The 26,402-nt window shown below is 46.8% G+C and overlaps 1 protein-coding gene across 1 annotated transcript in view; it reads right to left on the reverse strand.

The window, feature by feature from the left end:
• The window catches only part of plcg1 (phospholipase C, gamma 1), a 185,581-nt gene that overhangs the window by 101,252 nt on the left and 57,927 nt on the right, over positions 1–26,402 (reverse strand). Inside the window, exons 2-4 of the mRNA XM_070896334.1 lie at positions 13,993–14,157; positions 13,107–13,200; positions 2,800–2,847 (exon numbers count right to left, since the gene is read on the reverse strand). Coding sequence (XP_070752435.1) covers positions 2,800–2,847; positions 13,107–13,200; positions 13,993–14,157 — 307 coding nt within the window. The remainder of the gene's footprint in view (positions 1–2,799; positions 2,848–13,106; positions 13,201–13,992; positions 14,158–26,402) is intronic.

Below are 26,402 nucleotides of genomic sequence, written 5' to 3' on the forward strand. Positions count from 1 at the left end.
GTGTGTACCATGCAATAAGGCTGCTTACTGGGGAATTGTCACTTCCCCCAGCTCAGATGAGGCAGGAAACCCCTGTTATTTGAAAGAACCCGGAAAAGGGGGCCACGTGACTGGCAGCTTGACGTGGTGAGCGCACGGCCTGTACACCCTAGCCCGGTCACAGGTCCATCCCAGCCAAGTCGCCCTGATGAGTGAAACACATCCTCAGAGAAAGCAAGAGAAACGCCGAAGGCAGAGTTAGCTCAGATGGAGCTCTCAGCTGGTGACCAAGGTTGATGTTCTGCGAACAGATATTCTGTCATTTCAGTTCGAGAAGTAACAAAATGGGGCGTTTTTTTAAAATTTAGAATGGTGCCGTCTTTTATTTTTCATTCCCGACATCGAGCTCCTGGGTAAAATGTGGGCTCATCCTTTCTTTAAAAACACGTTCTGTATTAAATAATAATATCGCATGCCCGCTAAATGTCTAACCTGTGGTGCAGGAAGGGAGGGCCCTGTTGAGACAACATCGGTTAGGGGTTTTCCACATCATCTATAGTGCAGCTAATCTTCTCCTTCTTCTTAGGCACCATCCCCCCACCACCATCACGGCCATGAATGCAAAGCTTACAAATCTACACGTAAATGAAGATGCAAATAGATGGCGCAGTGCCGTGCTCACTTGCTCAAGGTGTGATTATTGTCTGGGGAGGCTGCAGCATTTCCTCCTTCCTCCTTTCCTGAAGCTGAGGTTAGGAATCCACGGGATGGGGGTGGCCTTTAGTATCTCCACCAAGTGGCCAATACTTCCAAGCAAGAGACTAAGGGTATCAAAGCCCAGCTCAATCCTGCTCCCCACAACATTCGCACGTGCGCACACACACCTTTTCAGCCACAGTCACTGGACAGTGATCAGGACTAGTAAACCTGGGCCAATTTTGTCCCCCATCTCCACTTCAGGGTCCCGGGAGCCTGTTACAATACCACTATCATGGGATCAAGGGATATGGGGATAGTGCAGGTAAGTGGAGTTGAGATCGATCATCAGCCATGATCTTATTGAATGGCGGAGCGGGCTCGAGGGGTCAAATGGCCTACTCCTGCTCCTAATTCTTATGTTCTTATCACGGTCAAGGTCAGCTAACTCAGCACAGGTTGAACCTGGGACCTTCTTTGATCTGTGCGGCTCAGTGCCAGACCTCCATTCTCTGAACTATCGGGCAGCTTGCAAGAGAATTTTAAAAGCAAGAAAATAGAACAAAGTGAAATCATCTCCAGAAAAAAATATTTGACATTGTCTTCAATTATCGCTTCATCAAACCATGTACAGTAGGTACTCCATAATTGATCACTGGCTGTCTCAATGATCTGGACTTGGATAGATATCAATCCAAATCTGTGATTAGTAGATAATCACTCAAAAGTAGGATACACAGAGGATTGTAATCTGGGAAGCTGGTCTGAGAAGATGCCAGATCCTGATAAATGACTTACTCACTCTACTTGGGGATTAAGAGCAGGAAGTACGTGGGAGATAGGAAAGCACAGAGCTGTGAACTACACACGCTTCACAGAAATGGGCTCATGGAACCAAAGCCACATTCCTGGCCCCACATTCATGGGTTGTGGGGCCACCAAATCCCCAATCATCAGACATTGGTCCCGGATGGTTCCCCTTGGATGAGACACTACCATATGACAAAGAGCAACCTTAAGAGGGAGCTACACAACCTTATAACATAAGAGATTCTCTTCTCTCAGAGGGTTGTGAATCTTTGGCATTCTCTGCCCTAGAGAGCGGTGGAGGCTGGGTCATTGAATATATTTAAAGGTGGAGATAGACAGATTTTTAAATGATAGGGGAGTCAGGGGTTATGGGGAGCGGGCGAGGAAATGAAGCTGAGGCCAAGATCAGATCAGCCATGATCTTATTGAATGACGGAGCAGTCTCAAGGGGTCAAATGGCCTACTCCTGCTCCTATTTCTTATGTAAAAGGTTTAGTGGGGATTTGAGGGGAAATTTCTTCACGCAGAGGATGATGGGGGTCTGGAACTCACTGCCTGAAAGGGTAGTAGAGGCAGAAACCCTCACCACATTTAAAAAGTACTTGGATGTGCACTTGAAGTGCCGTAACCTGCAGGGTTACGGGCCTAGAGCTGGAAAGTGGGATTAGGCTGGATAGACTCTTGTTGGCCGGCATGGGCACGATGGGCTGAAATGGCCTCCTTCCGTGCTGGAAACTTCTATGATTCTATGCCAGGACAGCCACATACACACAGGCCGGGAATCTCCTCGGTGCTTCTCCCGATCAGCTGTTGTAACTTGGGCTGCTTGCGCGACTTAGCCAAGATTTCCGCTGATCGCCTGCTGAAGATCCAGCAGTCGCTCAAGAGGAACCCCAGTGAAATTCCTGGTGATGGTCCCCCCATAGGCCAGATTGCACCCCTCTTAATTCTCGTCCTGAATGTTAATAAAGCTCAATAACACTGCCTTGCAATCTCACGCACGTGTTGGAACATTAAGTCAGACACAGTCACAGAAACCCAATGATAACTTGGATCTATTCTCCATCTTTCCCAATCTGTGCTGTTTCGATCAGGTTGGATCTCAGGTTGTTCCAGAGTAAGCACAGTCATGGCTGAAGTGATGGGCGATTCTTCAAACTGGGCATCTTTAAACCCAGCAGCACCATCGAAACATTTATCTTCGATAATCTTCGATTATCTTCGAAGTATTCAGCCTGGACTGTGAGTATCCTGGCTGGAGGGGGCCCGCCCACACCCCACCACCAACCCCAAAAAAACACTAGTCGGTGTTACCGGTCTTCTCGATTTCGATCCACGTTGTAGAACTGCTTCCTCAGCCACCTGCAATAGAAGACAACAAATTCAGTCGGCCACGCTCTTCTTCACACTTCTGGTTTCAGCTCCGAGCAAAGAACCTCTATCCACATTGGAATAACTCTCCAAAATAGTCAAGGACTGCACTGTACGGTAAACCAAGCACAATGCATTTTTGTAAATTTGTCCGGTGCAGCATAATGGGACGCCAGCGAAGTCCGCAGATGGTGACTTGCGCTTTAGAATGGCCCAGATTGCTCCTGCCTTTTCTGAATCATAAATGATTCTCATCATCGAGAGCATGCAGAAATCAGGCGCAGGCAGCGGAAAGAGCGTGCGGCAAACCAGTCCCACCCTCCCTTTCCCTCAACGACTATCTGTCCCATCTGTGACAGAGACTGTGGTTCTCGTATTGGACTGTTCACCCACCTAAGAACTCATGTTAAGAGTGGAAGCAAGTTTTCCTCGATTCCGAGGGGCTGCCTATGATGATGATGATGTTCAATAAATGGGATTATGACTGCAAATCACATCTCGCTCCACACACGGAAATACTCGCAATATTCTGTAAACCGTCATTAAAAATAGAGTGAAAAACATCTTACAAACCTCAGAGTTTAGGAATCACAAAGTGAGTAACCCTACTAAGCCCCAAAAGCACAGTCGTTTCCAACAGTAACAGCAGTCCAGGAATACATCAATAGCATGACTTAGACAGAATCGTAGAGTGATAAAATAGTGCACCACAGATGGAGGACATTCGGCCCATTGAATCTGCACCGGCACTCCCCTGCTCTTCCCCAACATCCCTGCAATTTTTTCCTCCAATGATTTATTTATCCAATTTCCTTTTGAAGGCTACAATTGAATCAGTATGCTTCACCCTACCTGACAGTGTATTCCTAATCCTAACATTCGTTGTGTAAAAGAGTTTTTCTTCATGTCGCCTGTTTTTTTGCCAATCACCTTAAATCTGTGCCCTCTGGTTAATGACCCTTCAGCCACTGGGAACAATTTCTCTTTATTTACTCTATCTCACATTTCTATCAAATCTCCTCTTAGCCTTTTCTGCTCTAAAGTGAACAACCCCAGCTTCTCTCGTCTGTCCACGTAACTGTAATCCTTCATCCCTGGAACCATGCTAGTAAATCTCTTTTGTATCCTCTCCAAAGACTTCACGTCCTTCCTAAAGTGTGGTGCCAAGAATTGGACACAATACTGCAGCTGGGGCTGAACTAGTGCTTTAGATAGGCTTAGCTTTTGTACTCTACGCCTCTATTTATAAAGTCCAGGATCCCACATGCTTTATTAACTGCTTCGTTAATCTTTTCTGGCACCTTCAAAGATTTGTGCACAAGCACCCCAGGTCTCTCTCTTCTTGCACCCTCTTTAAAATTGTACCATTTAGCATGTGCTGTCTCACCTCTCTTTCCATCTTTCAGATGAGACAAACCAAGGCCCCTCTGCCCTCTCAGGTGGATGTAAAAGATCTCATGGCAGTAATTTGAGATGAACAGCAGAGTTATCCCCAGTGTCTTGGCCAATATTTATCCCTCCATCAACATAACTTAAAACAGATTGTCTGGTCATTATCACATTGCTGTTTTGGGAGCTTGCTGTGCGCAAATTGGCTGCTGCATTTCCTACATTATAACAGTGACTACATTCAGAGGCACTTCATTGGCTGTAAAGCGCTTTGGGACCTTCTGAGGTCGTGAAAGGCGCTATATAAATGCAAGACTTTCTATTTTCGCATTCTTCCTACCAAAATGTATCACCTCACACTTTTCTGCATTAAATTCCATCTGCCATGTGATCGCCCATTCCACCAGCCTGTCCATGTCCTCTTGAAGTCTTTTACCATCTTCCTCACAAACGGATCATTATCCACAATCCTTGGGGAAACAACACCAAAGCTAGCTCATTAATGTCTTAATTATCCATCATCGCCGGGAAATTAAAGCTTAGGACTGCCAGCAACTCCAAGTAAAGGCTCTGCAATCAGATCACAGCGCCTCGCAATTCTCTTCCTGAAGATCATTAATGTTGCCCACCCACGCCTTGGGGGAGAGGAGGTGGGCGGAGAGAGATGACATTAAAGAAACATATCAAACTGCAGAGCTTTTCTGCATGGAGTCAGTTGCAGTTGCTGTGGGGCCCAAGCTTTAATTTCCCGGAGATGATAGGTCATTAAGACATTGGTGAGCCAGCTTTGGTGTTGTTTCCCCAAGGCATGCGGATAATGATCAGTTTGTGAGTCTGCCGCGGTCATCGATAACCGGCTCACACCCATTGTGTCTGGCAGGCCTTCCCTTCCTGGCATTGAACAGCAAGAGATAAATCACGTAGGGCCGGAAATTGGTCGATACCTAACGTCTGCCCATTTCTCGGCGGTATGTCGTTTCACACCGCTGGCATACCGCTGAGACCGAAGAGGACAAAATTGGTCAAAATGTTTTCAATGGTATGGCAGCGGTATGTTGACGGTCTGCACTGGATGGTATGTATCTCAGTAGTCGATCCAGATGGGTGGTGCGGCACGGAACTACGCATGCGCAAATTTTTTTTCCCGTTTTTTTTTTTACGCAAGCGTTTTACCCACAATTTCGGGGGTCAGGGGTCACCCGCGCATGCGCAGTGAGTTGAAGAGGAGAGAGCGAGAGTGAGAAGGAGCGGCAAGATAGTCGATGGGCAGCGAGTTTAAAAATACATAGCACAGTGAAAATATATTGCTAACAACTAATAATTCTTCACTTTGAAGACAAGAAGAGATATTTAACAAACCAAAATTCATACCAGTAAAAATATTATGGCAATGTTAAAAAATACATCAAAGCGCAGGAACATCGAGAAGGAAGGGAGGTTGAGGGCGCTTGCCTTCGATGAGACGGAGTTACCTGCCCTTCTGCAGCACATAACAGAGAGGCGCTCCGAGCTAACCAAGGATGGTGATGGAAAGCGCCCCCCCCTTAAAGAAGTACAACCGAATATGGGACGAGATCGGGGAGGCTGTGTCCTCTAAAAGTACAATGGTACGCACCGGGGAAAGGTGCCATAATAGGTGGAAAGACCTGGTGGGGGTAGCAATGATTAGTAATGGGTAGTAATGATTTTATTTATGCACCCCCCCCCCCCGCCCCCCCATGTACCATGTAAATGTAGGTTCAGTGTCACCCGGATGATGTTATTTATCTTAAGGTTACGGCGATGTATTTGTGCTTTTCAGGCAATAACGAGAGGATCAACCCAGTGCTTTTTTTATGTGTGTATGTGTGTGTGTGTGCATGCGTCTGTGTCCGTGCGATGTTAAATGGATTGAAGATTTTTACTTTGATTTACTTTACTTTCTGCAGAAGAAGACATCTGCAATAGCAGCCGATCAGCGTCGTTCAGGGGGAGGATCCACAACCCAGGAACATCTTACTGATATTGAGATCCGTGCCCTGTCCCTGGTTGGGGATAGCAATCATGCCACCACCGGCATTGGAGCTGACCCACCCACACAGGATGGGAAGTTGAATAAAATACAGTCTGTGTTGCAGTCCTCTCATGTCATGTAATGTAACAGTAATTGTATGTTGGCCTGATGTAATGTAATGCAAGTTTATTCCACTGTAATGTTGGCCTTATGTGATGTACTGGAATGCTGGGAGCATGTAACGCAATGCATATATGTATTCTGTCTGCAATATGTAATGCAGTACTGTAGCAGTGGTGAACATTTAAGTAAGACTGCGATAAGTCACTGTACTATGTACTAATGTAACCCTGACCCCTCCCATGGTGCCAAGCATTTTTAAATGTTGTTTTATACTTCCAGACTCGGATAATTCAGACCACAGCGACACAGACGACAGACCCACTGCCTCCACGTCTGGCGTCAGCCAGCCCTCTCCTGACGAGGAAGACGAAGAGAAAGAGGAAGAGCCGCTGATCCGGCAGCCAGTGGAGGTGGGGGTGGGGGGTGGAGACGGAGAAGGATACACCAGCTTCATGTGGGACAGCTGGAACATCCTCCACCACCGAGTCTGTATTCAGGGGATTCCCCCCGTGGCTCCTCTGATTCTGCCGGACCAGGCCGTGCGCATCAAGGCACCCCCAGTGTTGCAGCGCCTTTGCCGCAGCGACAGAGGCTGGTGCAGGAAAGGTCGGTTGCTGTAGGCGTGTACCAGGACATGTTGCGTCTGTCACAGGCCAGCGTCGACACAGGTCAAGAGCTGCTCAAGGCCATGACTACAATAGCCACAAACATCGCGGCTCTACCAGAGCGGCAGTCAGAGGATATGTCATATATGATCACCACGATGGAGCGGATTGCCAACGCCATGCGGCGATCGACGGGATCTGTCCATGGCGCGGAATCCCACCGGTGCTGTGGTAGTCAGGTCGACAGTGCCTGAAGATCGGGAGCTGACATCATCTCCCAGCCCTGAAGCCTCGCCTTCCACATCAAGAGCATCTCCTGAGGCCCCAGTTATTGCGCCTGCAATGTCTGACCCCACGCCCCCCCCCCCCCCACCCCAACGACAGCAATGGCACGGGGGGTGCGGTGTTGCATGCCGGCTTGGTATATACCCGGGGAGGTCCATGCCCATGGGCACTGGGAAAAGGAAGGGTGGGAGTAAGAAAGGAGGGAATAATCCCAAAGGTGGTGTAGCACACGGGTGTGTAAGGGCCAGAGGGTGTGGGTGGGGAAAGCAAAGGGTCTTTTATTAAAGTTGTAAAAGTTTTGTTAAAGTTGTTATTAAAGTTGTAACAGTTGTTTTATAGTTAGAAATTTTACAAAGTTTTAAAATTGTTGTATATTTTTTACATTTTTACATAAACGTTTGAATTGAATTTAAGCACTCTTGTACAGTGTCAAACTTTTCCCTGAAGATCCTTTGTGGGTAAGGCCTCCTCCTCCTCCTGATCATTCTGCGACCTCTTCCATTACCCTTATATCTCTGCTCAATAAACTTCCTCACATCTGGTTCTTCCATTAGGCAAGTAGTCAGCAATACAGGCTGACATAATACAGGCCCCATTCTTGTTAAATCTCCACAATATTTTTTGATGAAAAAAATAGAACTAAAATGCCTTTCTATCTTAGTAAGTTACTCAGCAATCGTAAATATACCTTTTCCAATCAAAATCGCACTGTAAAATCACTGGTCACCTCAGAGATACAGAGGTGCTGCTTTAGCTTTCCGATTTCCAAAATGGCGGCTCCGTGGACTCCGCCCATTCCCGCCCACTTACCACGTGTAAAACCACCTTTTCCAGGACAGTATGCAGCTCCGGTGGTATGTCGGCAGTATGCGATGAAAATCGGACTTTTTGGGTGGTCTGCGGGCGGTCCTGCACGGCGGACAGTGTGCATACCGCTCGGCGGTATGTCAATGATGAATAATCCGCCGCGCGATATGTCAGCGGTATGTTGATGTTTTTTGACCAAAATCCCATTTTTGGGCGGTATGTCGCTGGTACGCGTGCGGTATGTCGACCAATTTCAGCCCCTCAGGGGACAAAATTTGGGAGCTATCCGTTTGGGGCGTTAACTTTTCATATTTAGAAAATTTAGCGTCCAGTTAGATGCCTTGCCAAATTTTGTGAAATTATGCATTTTTGGCCCAGCAGTGAAGGTGGGGGGAGGGGGGCGGGGCAGTAAATGAGGTACTAATGCCTCAGCTGGGCACTGCAGGGGCACTATTCATAGACAGTTACCCAATTTCAGCGGAGTTCCAATCAGCATTCAGACTTCAATCCTTGACTCCAGCTGGACCTGGCTCTAAAAGGGGATGCCATTTGAACCTGCTGCTGCTCATTTTCAGCATTGCTGCACTCGAGTCAGTGATCTGTGCATCTCAGCAACTCTGAGACCTGTTCTGAAATGGCTGCTGCGAATTCCCCTTCAAAGGAGAGGGCCAGATGTTTTAAAGATGTGGCGCTGGAGACATTGGTGTGGGGGCAGTGGAGACACCTGTGACTGACAACGGGAGCCCTTGATTCTCACTGGCAACAGCCAAGTGGGAGTCTGGAGAGAATGGCAAAGCTGAGCCGGAACAGTCCTACTTCAGTTTGTTCGGACCACTTCAGCCCTAACTCGAGACCCTCACTTGGGTGCTGTGCTGGGACTCCTGATGAGAATCATAAGTACTCGAAATGCTACTGGAGCAGTGCGTCAGTTCCATTTTCTACACCAGCCATCTTTAGGTGACTTGGACAACTTAATGCCATTCACTGCAAATTGAAGCCCACTAGGAACTAGGGCTGAGACTCCTCAAACTCTAACTCAATTCACCTCACACACATTTTTAATCTAATGAGAGTGGGGAGGCATATAATCACACTATTGATTGCAATATATGATTACAGAACCAGTAATCATGTTGCCATCAAATTGAGATGTCACGCTGGCTTGAAAAAATTCTCTCTTGCATTCCTGTGTCAACTGTGGCTCAGTGGGAAGCGCTCTCGCCTCTGAGTCCAGAAGGTTGTGGGTTCAAGTCCCACTCCAGGGACTTGAGCACATAAATCTAGGCTGATACTCCAGTGCAGTGCTGAGGGAGTGCTGCACTGCGGGAGGTGCCGTGTTTCAGATGAGACTTTAAACCAAGGCCCCGTCTGCTCTTTCACGTGGACGTAAAAGATCTCATGGCACTATTTCGAAGAAGAGCAGGGGCAGTTCTCCCCAGTGTCCTGGGCCAATATTTATATCTGGTCATTATCACATTGCTGTTTGTAGGAGCTTGCTGTGTGCAAATTGTCTGCATTGTTTCCTACATTACAACAGTGACTACGCTCCAAAAGTTCTTCATTGGCTGTAAAGTGCTTTGAGACGTCCGGTGGTCGTGAAAGGCGCTATATAAATGTAAGTCTTTCTTTCCTTACAAGATGCCGGCAAAATTAGTGCAAATGTTGCTCACACAATATATCTGCATTGACCATGAACTGTCTGGCTGTGTGAGTGATTCAAAGTAGTAGTGCTGGTGTGACAGGAAGTCTGTACAAGTGATAGGTTTGTACGGGCTTGTGCAGATCTCCCAGGATGTGAACACAAGCCCGTGCAGATTAGCGCATCGTGACTTCAAACCCTGGGAAATGTGTTTAGGCTTGTAAAATCGTCATGAGTGCACATTTCTTACCACGTCAGCGCATTTCATCCCTTCCGGACTCTCTGCTAATTCTGCCCAATACTTTAGGGACGGCAAGTGCATCAGTGATTATATAAAAAAACTTGAATGCTGAAATAATCTTCTGATAATGGAAACCAACCTATAAGTAAATAAATTATTTGAATTTGGCGAAGAGGTTTAAATTCTGAAGACAGGTTGCATAAGCTAGGCTTGTATTCCCCAGAGTATAGAGGTTTGAGGGGGTGATCTGGTCAAGGTGTTTAAAATGGTAAAAGGATTCGACAGGGTAGACACAGAGAAACTATTTCCTCTGATGGAGGAATGCAGAACAAGGGGACATCTTCTTTAAATTAGGTCCCATCTTTGATCCCTCACCTGTGCTGAGTTAGCTACTGTCGGGAGTGCTATAACTGGCCTCAAAAACCTCTGGGCCAGGGGTGATTAAAAATCAGCCATGGCTTCTGCTTCAGATTACTTTCCAATGGCTCAGTTCAAGTGAAAATGTCAAAGCTGAGACCGACAGGGTTTTGTCAGGCATGGTTATTAAGGGGTACAGAACTAAGACGGATTAAAATGGACTTAAGATACAGCCGTTCAGCCCCTCGAGCCTGTACCAATTCAATTAGAGCATGGCTGATGTGTATCTTAGCTCCACTCCTGTTCCGAAGTGATTGGGGATGATCGGCACGAGGATAACGATAGGTTTGGTTGCGATGGGCTGCCAATGCTCGGTGTCTCGGCCTCTGCATGAAGAGCAGTCACTTGGGCAAGGTACCAGATGACAACTGGCCGCCCCAAATGGAACTGCACCTCAGCTCGAGTCGGTATCCTCGGTAGAGGAGGGAAAACTGTGTATTTAAAAAAAAGTGTATTTTTTCCACAACGTTGCGAACATCCGAGAGCCCGCAGTCACGAGCAAATCAGGTGGGAACTCTGACCCATACTTGGCGACTAGGTACATTATTCTCTCACCTGGTGTTCATTCCTTCCAGCTAGCATTCGGCTCATGCTGGAAGGTGGTTCTTGCGTAATGGCAAAAAAATGATTATACCTCTTGAGCAAGTTGTAATTTGCACAATGAAAATTAGCCGAGCTTGCACAGTGATTACTGGAACCCGCACAATGTACAGAAGCTGCCAAAGTTATTGCGTTTCATTTTAAAGGTGCAGGTTGTTTCCTCACACAAAGTAATTGGCAGGAAACCCCAAACCCAGAGAATAGTAATATAAAAGAAAAACACTGCGGATGCTGGAATCTGAAATAAAAACAAAGAATGCCGAGTCCAGACGAAGGGTCATCGACCCGAAATGTTAACTCTGTTTTTCCTCTCCACAGATGCTGCCTGACCCGCTGAGATTTCCAGCATTCCCAGAGAATAGTAAAGCTGTTTTGAGATCTGAACCTCTCACAAGGCACATCTTCAGGAACTGCAAACGCCACGTACTCCTCCTACAGATAAACCACTGTTCTCCACCCTTGGGCTTTTCAGCCAGGACCTGCAGGAAGTTCTGCTGAGAAGCCCATAATGCCATCACAGGCACTTAGCGATAAAGAGAGAGAATATGAGAGTGCATGAGAGGGAAAAAGAAAGATAGAAAAAAATAAAGTGAGAGAAAGAGAAAGGAGAGAGAGAGAGAGAGAGAAAAGGAGAGAAAGAGAAAGAAAAGGGAGAAAGAAAGAGAGAGATAGAAAGGGAGAAAGAGGCAGAAAGAAACAGAAAGAGGGACAGAAAGAAACAGAGAGACAGAAAGAAAGGGAGAAAGAGAGAGAGACAGAAACAGAAAGAGACAGAGAGACGGATCGAAAGGGAGAGAGAGAGAGAGAGAGAAACAGAAAGAAAGAGAGACAAAATGACAGAGAGAAAGACAGACAGAAGAGTGGGAGGGGAAGAGAGAGAAAGCAATAGCAAGAAAGAATTTCTCAACTTAAAAAAAATTAATTGGTTGATCTGCCAAGGTGTTGCACACAGGGAGTGAGGACTAAGTGTAGTTCAGGTGATAGGAAGTGCTTGCAGACACAAGCGTTGTGGAACATTACTGATAACATTTGCAGCTGAGTTATCCAATATGGGGGTAAGATTTCTTCTGAGCATATGGGAGTCAAAAATGATAATCTCGCTTAATTGAAGCTGAATTTGGACTTATTCGTCACAAAAAACTAGTGGGTCGAATTCAAAAGGCATATTGGAAAACGATCCTGAAAACACAAGTAACAATCCCAGATTCCCATGTAATAAAATGGAACATGTAAAACAGAGATCCTGTTATTTTGTGACTGGTAGTCAGATTACAGTCTGCTCATAATAATTTAAAGTCATTTGTATGCACAAAAGTTTGAATTATCTAATAATTTGATTTTCAGCAACATAAATAGTGCAGTGAAGTGGGAATGTAAGTGTAAGATAAACGGAATTACCAGATTATTTCGATATCTTGAATTAAAAGACTACTTACCTTCAAGAGTTTTTAGACGCAAACATGTAAGGCATGAAGGCAGTATTCCCGCTAAGCTGCGCAGCACTCTGGAGGTCCCACGCAGGCTGCTCATGGCTTTTAAATAGAAGAGACCGCGCATGCGCGAAAATTTGAATGGGCCGCTCAGCCACTTAAAGGGACCATGCATGAAAAAAAATAATTGGAGGGAACATTGCATGAAAGTTGTTGCAATGTCACTTAAGGGTGTAAACCATCCAACAATTTTGCAGAATGGCTTGAAAGAGTCCTAGAATCAGGCACGTGTGACTGGCTGATCATGCGGCAGCTTGTGAAGGTGGGGTAGGAAGGTTTCTAATCATTACTGCTGGTGATTTCCTGGGATGCGCTGCCTGAAAGGGTGGTGGAAGCAGATTCAATAGCAACTTTCAAAAGGGAATTCAAAAACCGAAATGTACATGTCTATGGGCAAAGAGCAGGAGAGTGGGACTGAATAGATAGCTGTTTCAAAGAGCTGGCACAGACTTGATGGGCCAAATGGCCTCCTTCTGTGATGTATGATTCTACGAACAAGTTACCGAGAAGGGGCAATCCACTCCGTGAATATTCAGATGCATCGAGTATCCCCATTGTCAAGAGATACTGTCAATGGTGCACGACAGGAAACCAAAAGACTTGTCCGGTGCAAACACACTCTGCTGCCTTGCTGCCATTCCAAGGGGCTGCTGGGTGTTACCTTTCTATCTGAAGCGGTGTTGGCGATTTTGTGGTGTCTGTCAAAAGCCAGTTCAGCCCAGTTATCCACATGTTCATCTCCTCTTCGGAAGTAGCTGTGAGAGAGCGGGGACAAGAGGAAAGCATGAGAATGAGCACAAAGCCAGCCTCAAAACTGAGCCACGCTCAGCTGCCTGCAGATTTACGACGCGCTGGTGTCAAATCCGTGCAGCATCTGCATGTAATCAAGCAATTCAACTTAACATAAGTCAGTGAATCGTTCATTCATATCTGCACTTACAATTGCCCCAGACTGGCTGGCTGGCTCGCTAGAACAGAATTGTCCTTCTATAGCAGTTTAGATCTCTCACTAATAAACCGTGACACTTTGTTGACTCTTGTATAAAACATACTGGAGCCAGTTACTGGCAGTGTAAGGATATTGCATCAGACTTCCAAAAGTCCCATTAACTTCCTATTAAACTGTACTCTGGAAGCTGGTGTGCGTGGATGGCGGCTTCCCAAGTTTGGCCGTGCTGAGGCAATTAGAAGCGAGTGAGCATCTTTACACAAGTGTCTTCCCTCTCCCCATTCCCTCTTGCCTCCCACCCCCCCCCCCCCCCATCAGCTGACCTTGACCATCGCCTGGCAACTGGATAGAATGCCACACAAAGGTGGGCATCAGGCCATTTGCCGATCGTCTGAGCGAGGGGCACCACGTGGCACAGGATGAGCTGAAAAGGACGAGAAAATAATCAAGATGCTTCAGGAATGTAAATGCAAAGTTGAAGGCGGCAACTGAGGTAAAACTACTGTCAGGCACGAGTCAGAACTGGAAAAAATGACCTGATAGCGAACCGATTGCAAGCGTCGACAGGAGCCTTGAGGGACTCAAATTACAGAATTACCTGCCAGACTGAGAGTTTTTAGCCGGAATTCCGTTCCGTAGAGAATGACGAAACAGTGAGCTAAATCAGGCCGGGATGAATCAGGCCTGGCTGCATCATCCTGGTATCGTTCAAAATCCCGGGAATTCCTTCCTGATCGAATCTCTTTGATTTCCCGAATATCAACTGAAGAGAGAAGAGAGACAGATTTAGCAAATCAGGAGAGCTGGTTGGGCCTTTCGGTGAACATCTGTTTCCGTGCAGCCCTGGTTTGTACACTGAAAGGTTCAGGCCTTAATCGCAGCACGGCTGCTCGTGTGTGTCCTGGTTGGGCAGGGGCTAACGCAGCTGTTCTCGGAGGTCAGGTTTTCCAGGGCAGGAGGAAGGAAGATGCACAACACCGCCCTGGCAAAGCTGAAAACTGTCTTAAACAGGTTTTATTTCAATGCATGCCAGCAAATCTTCATTTTAGAGTTCAGATTACTATTCAAAATAGTGGCCAGGCACAATCCTCAATCGAGAAAATACTGAGGTCTTCGGTTGGAGAAGGAGAAGAATGATGCACCAGCCAGACAGAAAGGAGAAACAAAGTGAATGAAAGAGAGATAAAGGAGAAAAAAAAGAGAATGAGAGAAAAAAAAAGAAAAAAGACTTGCATTTATATAGCACCTTTCACGACCTCAGGACATACCAACGCGCTTTACAGCCAATGAAGTACTTTTGAAGTGTAATCACTTGTAATGTGGGAAACACAGCAGCTAATTGCGCACAGCAAGCTCCCACCAACAGCAATGTGATAATGACAAGATAATCTGTTTTTTTTTGTGATGTTAGTTGATGGATAAATAACTCCAGTGATAACTCTGCTGCTCTTCTTCGAAATAGTGCCATGGGATCTTTTATGTCCACCTGAGAGAGCAGACGGGGCCTCGGTTTAACATCTCCGTTGAAATGAAAGCACCTGTGACAGTGCAGCACTCCCTCAGTACTGCACTGGAGTGTCAGCCTAAATTTTTGTGCTCAAGTCCCTGGAGTGGGACTTGAACCCACAACCTTCAGACTCAGAGACGAGAGTGCTGCCCACTGAGCCATGGCCTACACCGCACTAGATTCTTAAGAGGCTACCTAAACCAGAATATTACTTTGTTGAGAACTTTTTTTTAAAGCTACACTCCGCTCCTCCGCACTGTTCTAATCATTTGCAGGAAAGCTCAAAAACACAAAGATGATCAATGTTGAGCTACTGTGACACATCGTTGGGGTCAACTTTAAACCCCATACTTAGTCATTCAACATACCAGCATTTATTTACCTCCCTTCATACACACCAACCCTTGTATACTGTTACAGACTAACTATTTGTACTAACCGCTTTCTGCGCATGCGTCCTCCCGACTCCGCCCCCCCCCACCCCCACCAAACCGGAAATGGGTCCCGAACACGTTCATTTTGAACCGACCAGGCCCCGAGCTTCCCGCGGAGCCGCAGCAGCGGGGGGAGAGCGGCGGGGAGGAGAGAGAGAGAGAGATAGTCTGGGAGGTGATGGGGGGTGAGAGGGAGAGTGAGAGAGCCTGGGGGTTGGGGAGAGAGAGAGCTTGCGGAGGGGAGGAAGGGAGAAGAGAGAGAGAGTGAGACAGCCTGGGAGGTGGGGGAAGAGAGAGAGAGCTTGGGCGGGGTGGAGGGGAGAAGAGAAAGAGAGTGAGACAGCCTGGGAGGTGGGGGAAGAGAGAGAGAGCTTGGGGGGGGAGGAGGAAGAGAGTGAGAAAGCCTGGGAGGTGGGGGAAGAGAGAGAGAGCTTGGGGGGGGGGGGTGGAGGAGGAAGAGAGTGAGAAAGCATGGGGGTGGGGGAAGTATTTCCAGCATTTTCTGTTTTTATTTCAGTATCTTGTTTGGTTGACTTGCAAAGAATCTTTAAAAAAAAACTCATACTCTTTATTTCTCTCAAAACTTCTCTTCCCATTTATTGGCATCAGCTGTGAGTTTGGGGAAGGGGCAATCAGTGGGACAGATAAGGTTGGGCAGCAGTGCTGGGAATGTTGGTATGGGGAAGACCCGCTAATGCTGGGCAAGGTGTCCCTTCATGGTAATTCTCGAACCTCCAAACTCAAACTACCTTCCCCTTCTTTTGTATCGCTAGAAAAGTAGGTGGAAATGGTTCGTGAAGAAGTAACTGGATTCTGCAATGTGGTGACTTTAGGGGATTTCTACATGGATACTTTAAGATGGGCCGAACGGCCTTCTTCATCCATAATTATCTTGAAATGATCCTATTCCCACCCTGTAGTGCAGTATAAAGCGCTTTACAGTCACTGTTGTAATGGAGGAAACATGGCCAGCAATTGCGCACAGCAAGCTCCCAATGTAATAATGACCAGATAATCCATTTTTCGTGGTATTGGTTGAGGGATAAATATTAGCCACAACACCAGGGAGAACACCCCTGCTCTTGAATCTCAGAGGGAGCCACCTGAGACGGAAGACGGGGCCTCGGTTTAACGTCTCATTCGACAGATGACCTTCAGCTCTGCACTGGAGTGTCAAGCTTAGATTATTTGCTCAAGTCCCTGGAGTGGGTCTGTGAACCTACAATCCTCTGACCCAGAGGTGAGGGTGCTACCCACTGAGCCACAGATGACAGATTGAATAGGAGCAGTACGTGGAATACAATAAGAACATAAGAAATAGGAGCAGGAGTAGGCCATTTGGCCCTTTGAGCCTGTCTGCCATTTAATAAGATCATGGCTGATCTGATTCTGGACTCAGCTCCACTTCCTTGCCTGCTCCCCATGACCCTTCACGCCCTTATCGCTCAAAAATCTTTCTATCTCCACTTTAAATATATTCAATGACCCAGCCTCCACAGCTCTCTGGGGCAGAGAATTCCACAGATTTACAACCCTCTGAGAGAAGAAATTCCTCCTCATCTCAGTTCTAAATGGGTAACCGCTTATTCTGAAACTATGCCCCCTAATTCTAGATTCACCCACGAGGGAAAACATCCTCCCCCTCAGTATCTTGTTTGTTTCAATAAGATGGAGTATAAGCCCAACCTGCTCAACCTTTCTTCATAAGTCAACCCCTTCATCTCAGGAATCAACCGAGTGAACCTTCTCTGAACTGCCTCCAATGCAAGTATATCCCTAGTTAAATAAGGAGACCAAAACTGTATGCAGTACTCCAGGTGTGGCCTCACCAATACCCTGTACAGTTGTAGCAGGACTTCCCTGCTTTTATACTCCATCCCCCTTACAATGCTTGGATCTGAGCCTACACCGCCATTCAATATGATCATGGTTGATCCTCTATCTCAACACCATATTCCTGCTTTTTCCCCATACTCCTTGATGTCTTTTGTTTCTAGAAATCTATCTTTCTCCCTCTTAAATATATTCAGTGACTTGGCCTCTACAGCCTTCTGTGGTGGGGAATTCCACCCTCTGAGTGAAAAAATCTCTCCTCATCTCGATCCTAAATTTCCTACCCCATATCCTGAGACTGTGACCTCCTTGTTCTAGGCTTCCCAGCCCGGGGAAATATCCTCCCCGCATCCAGTCTATCCAACCCAGTCAGAATTTTATACACTTCAATGAGATCCCCTCTCATTCTTCTAAACTCTAGTGAATACAGGCTTAGTAGCTCATGTAACACCACTTTTTTAAAAAGGAGGGAGAGAGAAAACGGATAATTATAGACTGGTTAGCGTGACATCAGTAGTGGGGAAAATGTTGGAATCAATTACTAAAGATGAAATAGCAGTGCATTTGGAAAACAGTGACAGGATCGGTCCAAGTCAGCATGGATTTATGAAAGGGAAATCATGCTTGACAAATCTAGAATTTTTTGAGGATGTAACTAGTAGCATGGACAAGGGAGAACCAGTGGATGTGGTGTATTTGGACTTTCAAAAGGCTTTTGACAAGGTCCCACACAAGAGATTAGTGTGCAAAATTAAAGCACATGGTATTGGGGGTAATGTATTGACGCAGATAGAGAACTGGTTGGCAGACAGGAAGCAGCGAGTAGGGATAAATGGGTCTGTTAGATATATTCAAGAGGGAGTTAGATATGGCCCTGATGGCTAAAGGGATCAAGGGGTATGGAGAGAAAGCAGGAAAGGGGCACTGAGGGAATGATCAGCCATGATTTTATTGAATGGTGGTGCAGGCTCGAAGGGCCGAATGGCCTACCCCTGCACCTATTTTCTATGTTTCTTTGTTTCTAGTCGACCCAATCTCTCCTCATACGACAGTCCTGCCATCCCAGGAATCAGTCTGGTGAACCTTCGCTGCACTCCCTCCACGGATAAAAATGGCGAAGAGACGAGGACCAGCGTTGCTCAGATTCCAATGCACTATCTTTCTTTAATTGGAAGGTGCTGAGCAGAGCTGTACAAAAACGTATGCGATGAATCGGAGATGATGCCCTCCTGCTTAGCTCAACTACTGAGGGGTGTGGGGGGTGGGGGGGGTGGGGGGGAGGGGGTTGGAGGACATTCAGCTGGCTTGTACGTTGACCAGTGGGCCCTGGCTGTAAGGGGACGCCCGATTGACAAGCACAACAAGGAATGAATTAGCATCCAGTGCAGGCTTCGCGTCGACGGCTCTGGCTGGCAGGCACCCTCGCTTCGGCAGATGTCTGGGCGCCTTCAACAGAGGCAGCTTTGTTCCACTGCTGCTGCAGGGTCAGCTGACAAACCCTGCAGCTTTGAAACTCCGCCAGATTTCTCCCCAGATACATAACCTACTTCTGCAAGGGGAACCCTCCCCACCCCCCACTCCCCCCTTGCCTCTTTCACATGGGCCTGAACACATTTGCAAAAGGTTTGAGAAGAAATGGGTGCCCGAGCGTTCCCTGAAACGACAGTGAGAGGGCACGGCAATAACCGGAGGGCACAGATTTCGGATGACCACAAAAACAAATTAAAGGGGAGCTTAGAAGAAAAAATAATCTTTATATAGAGCATGGTTAGAATGCAGAATTCTCTCCCACAAAACCACAGTTGGAGCAGAGTTCAAAAGTACTTGTAAAAAGGATATAGATAGTTGCTCGAAAAAAGGGAAATCTAATGAGCAGACTTACTTGGCTTAATGGCTTGTTTCTGTTCTGTAACTCTATACACAGTATATGACCATTACTCAATTGCCAGAAATATAATATTTTATTAACTAATAACATTAGTTTCTTCGACTGTATTTCATTGACAGGAATTCAGTAGTGTGTATGTTTTATGTCTGATGTACCATTGGAAAGTCACTAAAATATCAAACCATTTTAGACTCTTGAAGGTCTATAACTTACAGCCCTCCTCCTCTCCAAAAGATAATGACCGATAAGGGGATACAATTCTACGACAGGTGGTTTAACCGTATGGGGGCATCACAGTTAAGCCTGTGCCTGGCCTCCTCTGAGATTCAATCATTTATTAGCTCATCCACGTGGCTATTCTTCATGTGTGGGGTCAGACGGTGAGCATCGGCAGCTTTTCTCCCTTGTCGGGCATCACGTCTGAGTCTGATTCTGTCCTTATCTGATGTACACGCTCGCACACATGCATGCACACTCGTGCACACAGTCACGCGCACACACTCATTCATACCCGCGTAGACACACTCATGCACACTCACACATACTCGCACACACACGCGTGCACACACGCATGCACACTCGCACGCACACACAAGCACATACACATGCACCCACGCACACACACATGCACACTCGCACGCACACACAAGCACACTCGCGCACACACACAAGCACACTCGCGCACACACACGCACACTCGCACATACACATGCACACTTGCACACACACATGCACACTTGCACACACACATGCGCACACACACACCCTCATGCACACTCACGCGCACACAGACACACTCGCAGACACACACTCTTATCCAATCATGCCTGCTGGAATGTACCAGGAGTGGGAAAGTTGGCTGATTTCTCCCTTCCTACCCCAGGGCTGCATTCATCATTAAATTGGTTAAAGGTTATCCTCCCCCGCACAGACGATTTACACAGCAAGTAGCCAAGCCATACAGTCCTTGATTGTACTTGAAGGAGACCAAAATTGCAGGGAAAAGGAGAAAGAGTGGGGGAGTGGGACTAACTGGTTGCTCTTCGAAAGAGCCGGCGCAGGAGTCAATGTTACATCGAGTGTTATCGACACCACAGTACAGAAATAGCCCATTCGGCCCAATTGTTCTATGCTGGCAATAATGCTCCACACGAGCCTCTTCCTACCCCTCTTCATCTAACTCTGTCAGCATATTTTATTCCTTTCTCCAGCATCTGCTTATCGAGCTTCCCCTTAAATGCATCATAAAATCATGGAAAATTACGATACAAAAGGAGGCCATTCGGCCCATCGTGTCCTTGTCGGTCGAAAAAGAGCTACCCAGCCTAATCCCATTTTCCCGCCCTAGGTCTATAGCCCTGTAGGTTACGGCTCTTTAAGTGCACATCCAAGTACTTTAAATGTGATGAGGGTTACTGCCTCTACCACCCTTTCAGGCAGTGAGTTCCAGATCCCCATCGCCCTCTGGGTGAAAAAGAATGTCCTCAACTCCCCTCTAATCCTTCTACGAACTACTTTAAAGCTATGCCCCCTGGTTATTGACCCCTCTGCTAAGGGAAATAGGTCCTTCCTATCCACTCTATCTAGGCCCCTCATAATTTTATACACCTCAATTAAATCTCCCCTCAGCCTCCTCTGTTCCAAAGAAAATAACCCCAGCCTATCGATCTTTCCTCATAGCTAAAGTTTTCCAGCCCTGGCAACATCCTTGTAAATCTCCTCTGTGCCCTCTCCAGTGCAGTCACAGCTTTCCCTGTAATGTGGTGACCAGAACTGCATCAATGCTACTCGCCTCAACTACTCCACGTATTTGGGTGTTCCACATTATTATTACTCCATGGCTAAAGATGTCTTCTGAATTCTCTATTGGATTTATTAGTGACGAACCTATATCTAGTTTAGAACTTTCTCTCTACACCTATCCTATCAAAGACCTCGATCAGGCCATCCCGCAGCAACGTTCCCGTTAAGCTGCGCGACCGTGTAGGCCGCTCATCGGCTTTACCGTGGAAACAACCGCGCGTGCGCGAAACATTGAATTGGCCACGCAGCCACTTGAAGGGCCCACGCACGATGAAAAGAAACACAGCTAACATTGCCCTCAGCCTTCTCTTTGCTAGAGAAAATAAATCCAGACAGGAAATTGGAAAAAATTATTTCCCAATGTTTGTCTGGACAAACCAAAAGCCGTACACTTCAAAGGTGCAGTGTCATCTTACATTCAGGAGAACTGAAGATCTCAGCTAACAAAATAACTGTTCACAGTTGTCCAACAGCAGCAAGGCTGATGGAAGAAGGCAAGGTGTAAGATTATCTGGCAAAGTTTCTATAGTCCCCACAACATCGAGTGGGCACGTTCGTGCAAACGCAATTCGCCCGCTATACGCGGTGACCGGTAAATCCATCTGAATAATCCAAGACATTGTAGCAGAGATTGACCTGATCTTAAACGCATCAGCCGATTGAAACTACCCCCAAGTCTCCCTCAGTTGTTCGCACTGTGAACAACTACAACAACAACTTGTAATTATATAGCGCCTTTAACATAGTGATACGTCCCAAGGCGCTTCACTGAAGTATTATAAGTTAAAAGGTTTGACACCGAGCCACATAAGGAGAAGTTAGGGCAGGTGACTAACTTCTTCAAAGCGGTCAGTTTTAAGGAGTGTCTTGAAGAAGGAACGAGAGGTAGAGAGGCAGAGAGGCGGAGAGGTTTAGGCAGGGAGTTCCAGAGCTTGGGGCAACAGAAGGCACGGCCACCAATGGTTGAGTGATTATAATCAGGGATGCTCAAGAGGGTAGAATTAGAGGAGCGCAGATATCCCGGGGGGGGGGCTTAGAGATAGGGAGGAGCGAGGCCATGGAGGGATCTGAAAATAAGGATGAGAATTTTGAGGAGGAGGCAGTGGAGACTTCGGGCAGCTTCATTCAGCTGATACGTTCAACGCGAGAACAGGTCTCCGTGGTTCTAACATCCGCTGTTTATGTTGCAAAGTGGGTGTTGATTAGGTGCATCCATAAAATAACAAACATGTATTTTAAAAAGTCAGTAAGTACTGGACTGCATGAAATAGGCGGCGCGCTTAATACATTGAAGCCTATGGGAACGATTAATGGTTGGCGCCATTTGCCTGATTATAAGCGACTGTGATAAGTGAGGATAGTGTAAGTGATGGGGACTGTATTAACGGTGTAAGTTCTTTCAATGTGCCACTAAAGGAAGAGCCATGACGAGCGCAGCCATCGACACCCTCACTGAGACTCCAGTCAAACTGCAAGGCAGACAGGTCAGTCAAGCCATCGAACTCAAACTGCTTTCTTGAGAGATTTTACATCAGCATGGCTGGGGACTCCATCATGTGCAGAACATGAGAGGGGCATGGGCTGTACACATGAGGGGTATGATTGGTACACTAGAGGGGTATGAGCTGTACATTAGAGGGGTATGAGCTGTACATTAGAGGGGTATGAGCTGTACATTAGAGGGGTATGATTGGTACACTAGAGGGGGATGAGCTGTACGTTAGAGGGGTATGAGCTGTACATTAGAGGGGTATGATTGGTACACTAGAGGGGTATGATTGGTACACTAGAGGGGTATGAGCTGTACATTAGAGGGGTATGATTGGTACACTAGAGGGGTATGATTGATACACTAGATGGGTATGATCGGTACACTAGAGGGGTATGAACTGTACACGAGAGGGGTATGGGCTATATACTTATCATAGGCGGTCCCTTGAAATGAAGATTACTTACTTCCATGCCAAAAAGAGGATGAGTTCACAGGTGCTTCAATGAAGGACCCGAACTACATCCTGAAGGGTGGAAGATGCCTGTGCGTGAATTTTTTTAACGTGGGTTGACTGTCGCACACCAGCCACCACACGGGTTTGTCAGAGCTACGTCTTGGTCCAGTGGCAAGGATTACCCAAGAAGCTCTGCTGCATGCTGTACACTAGACGGTATGATCGGTACAATAGGATTCCTTATAGAGGACCCCACAGTACAACCTGAAGGATCAAACCTTCCTCGCAAACAGTGGACAACCATCAACCGCCTCAGAATTGTTGATGCTGCCATCTTCTTCATAGGTGGAAGATTAAAGCATCCCCATCCTGTGACATGGAGCTCCTAATCAGACCCCGGAGCACATCATCGAGCACTGCCCTCAGAGGCAATTTGCAGGCAGCCTGCAAGATATCCACGCTGTTACACTGGAAGCTTTGGCCTGGATATCTGACATAGATATTGACATTTGATTTGCGTTGCTAGTACCATACAAAAGAAGAAGGTATAATAGAGGGGTACGGACGGTACAATGGAGGGGAATTGGGCGCAATGTTCCCTTTAAGCTGCGTTGTTGCCTGGCAACACAGCCATGCAGCGCTCTGGGGCTCTCACGCAGCCCGCTCACCGGCTTTTATATGCAAACCCCGCACAGGCATAGATTTTTGAATGGTTCGTGCAGCCCTCCAAAGATTAGAGGAAACATTGATGGGCGATATACTGGCGGGGTATGGGCAGAATGATAGCGGGGCATTGATAGAAGTGGAGCTGCACGGTTTCTCACTCCCACGGGCTGCAATATTTTATCAAGAAAACTACCTTTCGTACCCTCCCTCACCCCGTGTAACTGCAAGGCTGAAACGGAGAATGTGTGATATGTGGAGTCCTTCTCCCACGGCTGTTCTGCCTCACGGCGGCCAGTCAGGATATGCTGAATGCCAGGCGCGGTTACAGTATCAGCTTTTATTCAAGGGCTGCTGGGCAGTTGTGCAGCACTCTCTGGACCCCATGCTCACATCTGGGCCCAACTTAATAAAAGGGCATCACACCCAGTCAGTGGCGAGAAAGGCGCTCTTGGCCCGGTTTCTCCACAAGGGTGTCGGCCACCAATATACGAAAGGAGTCACCGGCATCTCATATCCCTGGGATTGGATAGGTTAGATGCAGGAAGAATGTTCCCGATGTGGGGGAAGTCCAGAACCAGGGGCCACAGTCTAAGGATAAGGGGTAAGTCATTTAGGACCGAGATGAGGAGAAACTTCTTCACTCAGAGAATTGTGAACCTGTGGAATTCTCTACCACAGAAAGTTGTTGGGGCCAGTTCGTTAGATATAGTCAAAAGGGAGTTAGATGTGGCCCTTACGGCTAAAGGGATCAAGCGGTATGGAGAGAAGGCAGGAATGTGGTACTGAAATGCATGATCAGCCATGATCATATTGAATAGTGGTGCAGGCTCAAAGTGCCGAATGGCCTACTCATGCACCTATTTTCTATGTTTCTATGTTACCCCCAATAGATTATACAGAGGATCATTAAAGTGGAGCATTCCGAGACGCTCCGATGCTATAGATAGGGATGGGATTCCAACAAGGAAACTGCTGTTTATACAGAGTCCCGAGAGGTGAGCGATACACGAGGCTCGATGTGTACAAGCGTGTCAGCACCAGATGGGGGAGAACACTTGGCCCTCTCGGGTATGGAGATGCGTGAAGTTGCTGCCAGCACTTGAATTAAAACCAAAATACTTCACAACCACAAGAGCCTGCACTCTTCCTCTGCTTCACTTTTAACTGTGTGCAGAAGTTCGGCTCCCTGAACATGAATGGGCCTAGCCGAGGTTCCTGCCAGTGTCAGCTGTGACTCAGTGAGTAGCTCCCTCACCTCTGAGTCAGAAGGTTGTGGGTTCGTAGCCCCACTCCAGAGACTTCAGCACAAAATCTAGGCTGACGATCCCAGGGCGGTACTGAGGGAGTGCTGCACTGTCAGAGGTGCCGCCTTTTGGATGAGACATTTGTCCTCTCAGGTGGATCTAAAAGATCCCAAGGCACTGTTTCGAAGGAGAGTTCTCCACAGTGCCCTGCCCAATATTTATTCCTGAACAAACATCACTGAAAGAACAGATTATCTGGTTGTATCACATTGCTGTTGTGGAATCTTGTTGGGCGCCCACCTTTTCTACATGACAATAGTGACGACACTTCAAAAGTAATTCATTGAATGAAAAGCGCTTTAGGGCATCCTGAGGTCATGAAAGGCGCTGAACAAATGCACGTTTTTATTTTAGCTGTCCTTGCTATTTAAAATCAAAATATACCACAAACAAAAATAGTTTATCACAGCTTGATTTGTGTGCAAGGATCGGACAGCATTTCCTCTCACTCGCTTTGATCGGATAGGTTCAATGCAACTGGCCTGCCCAGCTCTTAAACAGAGGGTGTTAAAAAAACAAGCCTAAAGGCTTTGTGTCTTAATGCAAGGAGTATCCGCAATAAGGTGGATGAATTAACTGTGCAAATAGATGTTAACAAATATGATGTGATTGGGATTACGGAGACGTGGCTCCAGGATGATCAGGGCTGGGAACTCAACATCCAGGGGTATTCAACATTCAAGAAGGATAGAATAAAAGGAAAAGGAGGTGGGGTAGCATTGCTGGTTAAGGAGAAGATTAAGGCAATAGTTAGGAAGGACATTAGCTTGGATGATGTGGAATCTATATGGGTAGAGCTGCAGAACACCAAAGGGCAAAAAACGTTAGTGGGAGTTGTGTACAGACCTCCAAACAGTAGTAGTGATGTTGGGGAGGGCATCAAACATGAAATTAGGGGTGCGTGCAATAAAGGTGCAGCAGTTATAATGGGTGACTTTAATATGCACATAGATTGGGCTAACCAAACTGGAAGCAATACGGTGGAGGAGGATTTTCTGGAGTGCATAAGGGATGGTTTTTTAGACCAATATGTCGAGGAACCAACTGGGGGGAGGCCATCTTAGACTGGGTGTTATGTAATGAGAGGATTAATTAGCAATCTCGTTGTGCGAGGCCCCTTGGGGAAGAGTGACCATAATATGGTGGAATTCTGCATTGGGATGGAGAATGAAACAGTTAATTCAGAGACCATGGTCCAGAACTTAAAGAAGGCTAACTTTGAAGGTATGAGGCGTGAATTGGCTGGGATGGATTGGCGAATGATACTTAAGGGGTTGACTGTGGATGGGCAATGGCAGACATTTAGAGACCGCATGGATGAACTACAACAATTGTACATTCCTGTCTGGCATAAAAATAAAAAAGGGAAGGTGGCTCAACCGTGGCTATCAAGGGAAATCAGGGATAGTATTAAAGCCAAGGAAGTGGCATACAAATTGGCCAGAAATAGCAGCGAACCTGGGGACTGGGAGAAATTTAGAACTCAGCAGAGGAGGACAAAGGGTTTGATTAGGGCAGGGAAAATGGAGTATGAGAAGAAGCTTGCAGGGAACATTAAGACGGATTGCAAAAGTTTCTATAGATATGTAAAGAGAAAAAGGTTAGTAAAGACAAACGTAGGTCCCCT

This window comes from Pristiophorus japonicus, chromosome 12 (assembly GCF_044704955.1).
Source record: "Pristiophorus japonicus isolate sPriJap1 chromosome 12, sPriJap1.hap1, whole genome shotgun sequence".
Taxonomy (NCBI): domain Eukaryota; kingdom Metazoa; phylum Chordata; class Chondrichthyes; family Pristiophoridae; genus Pristiophorus; species Pristiophorus japonicus.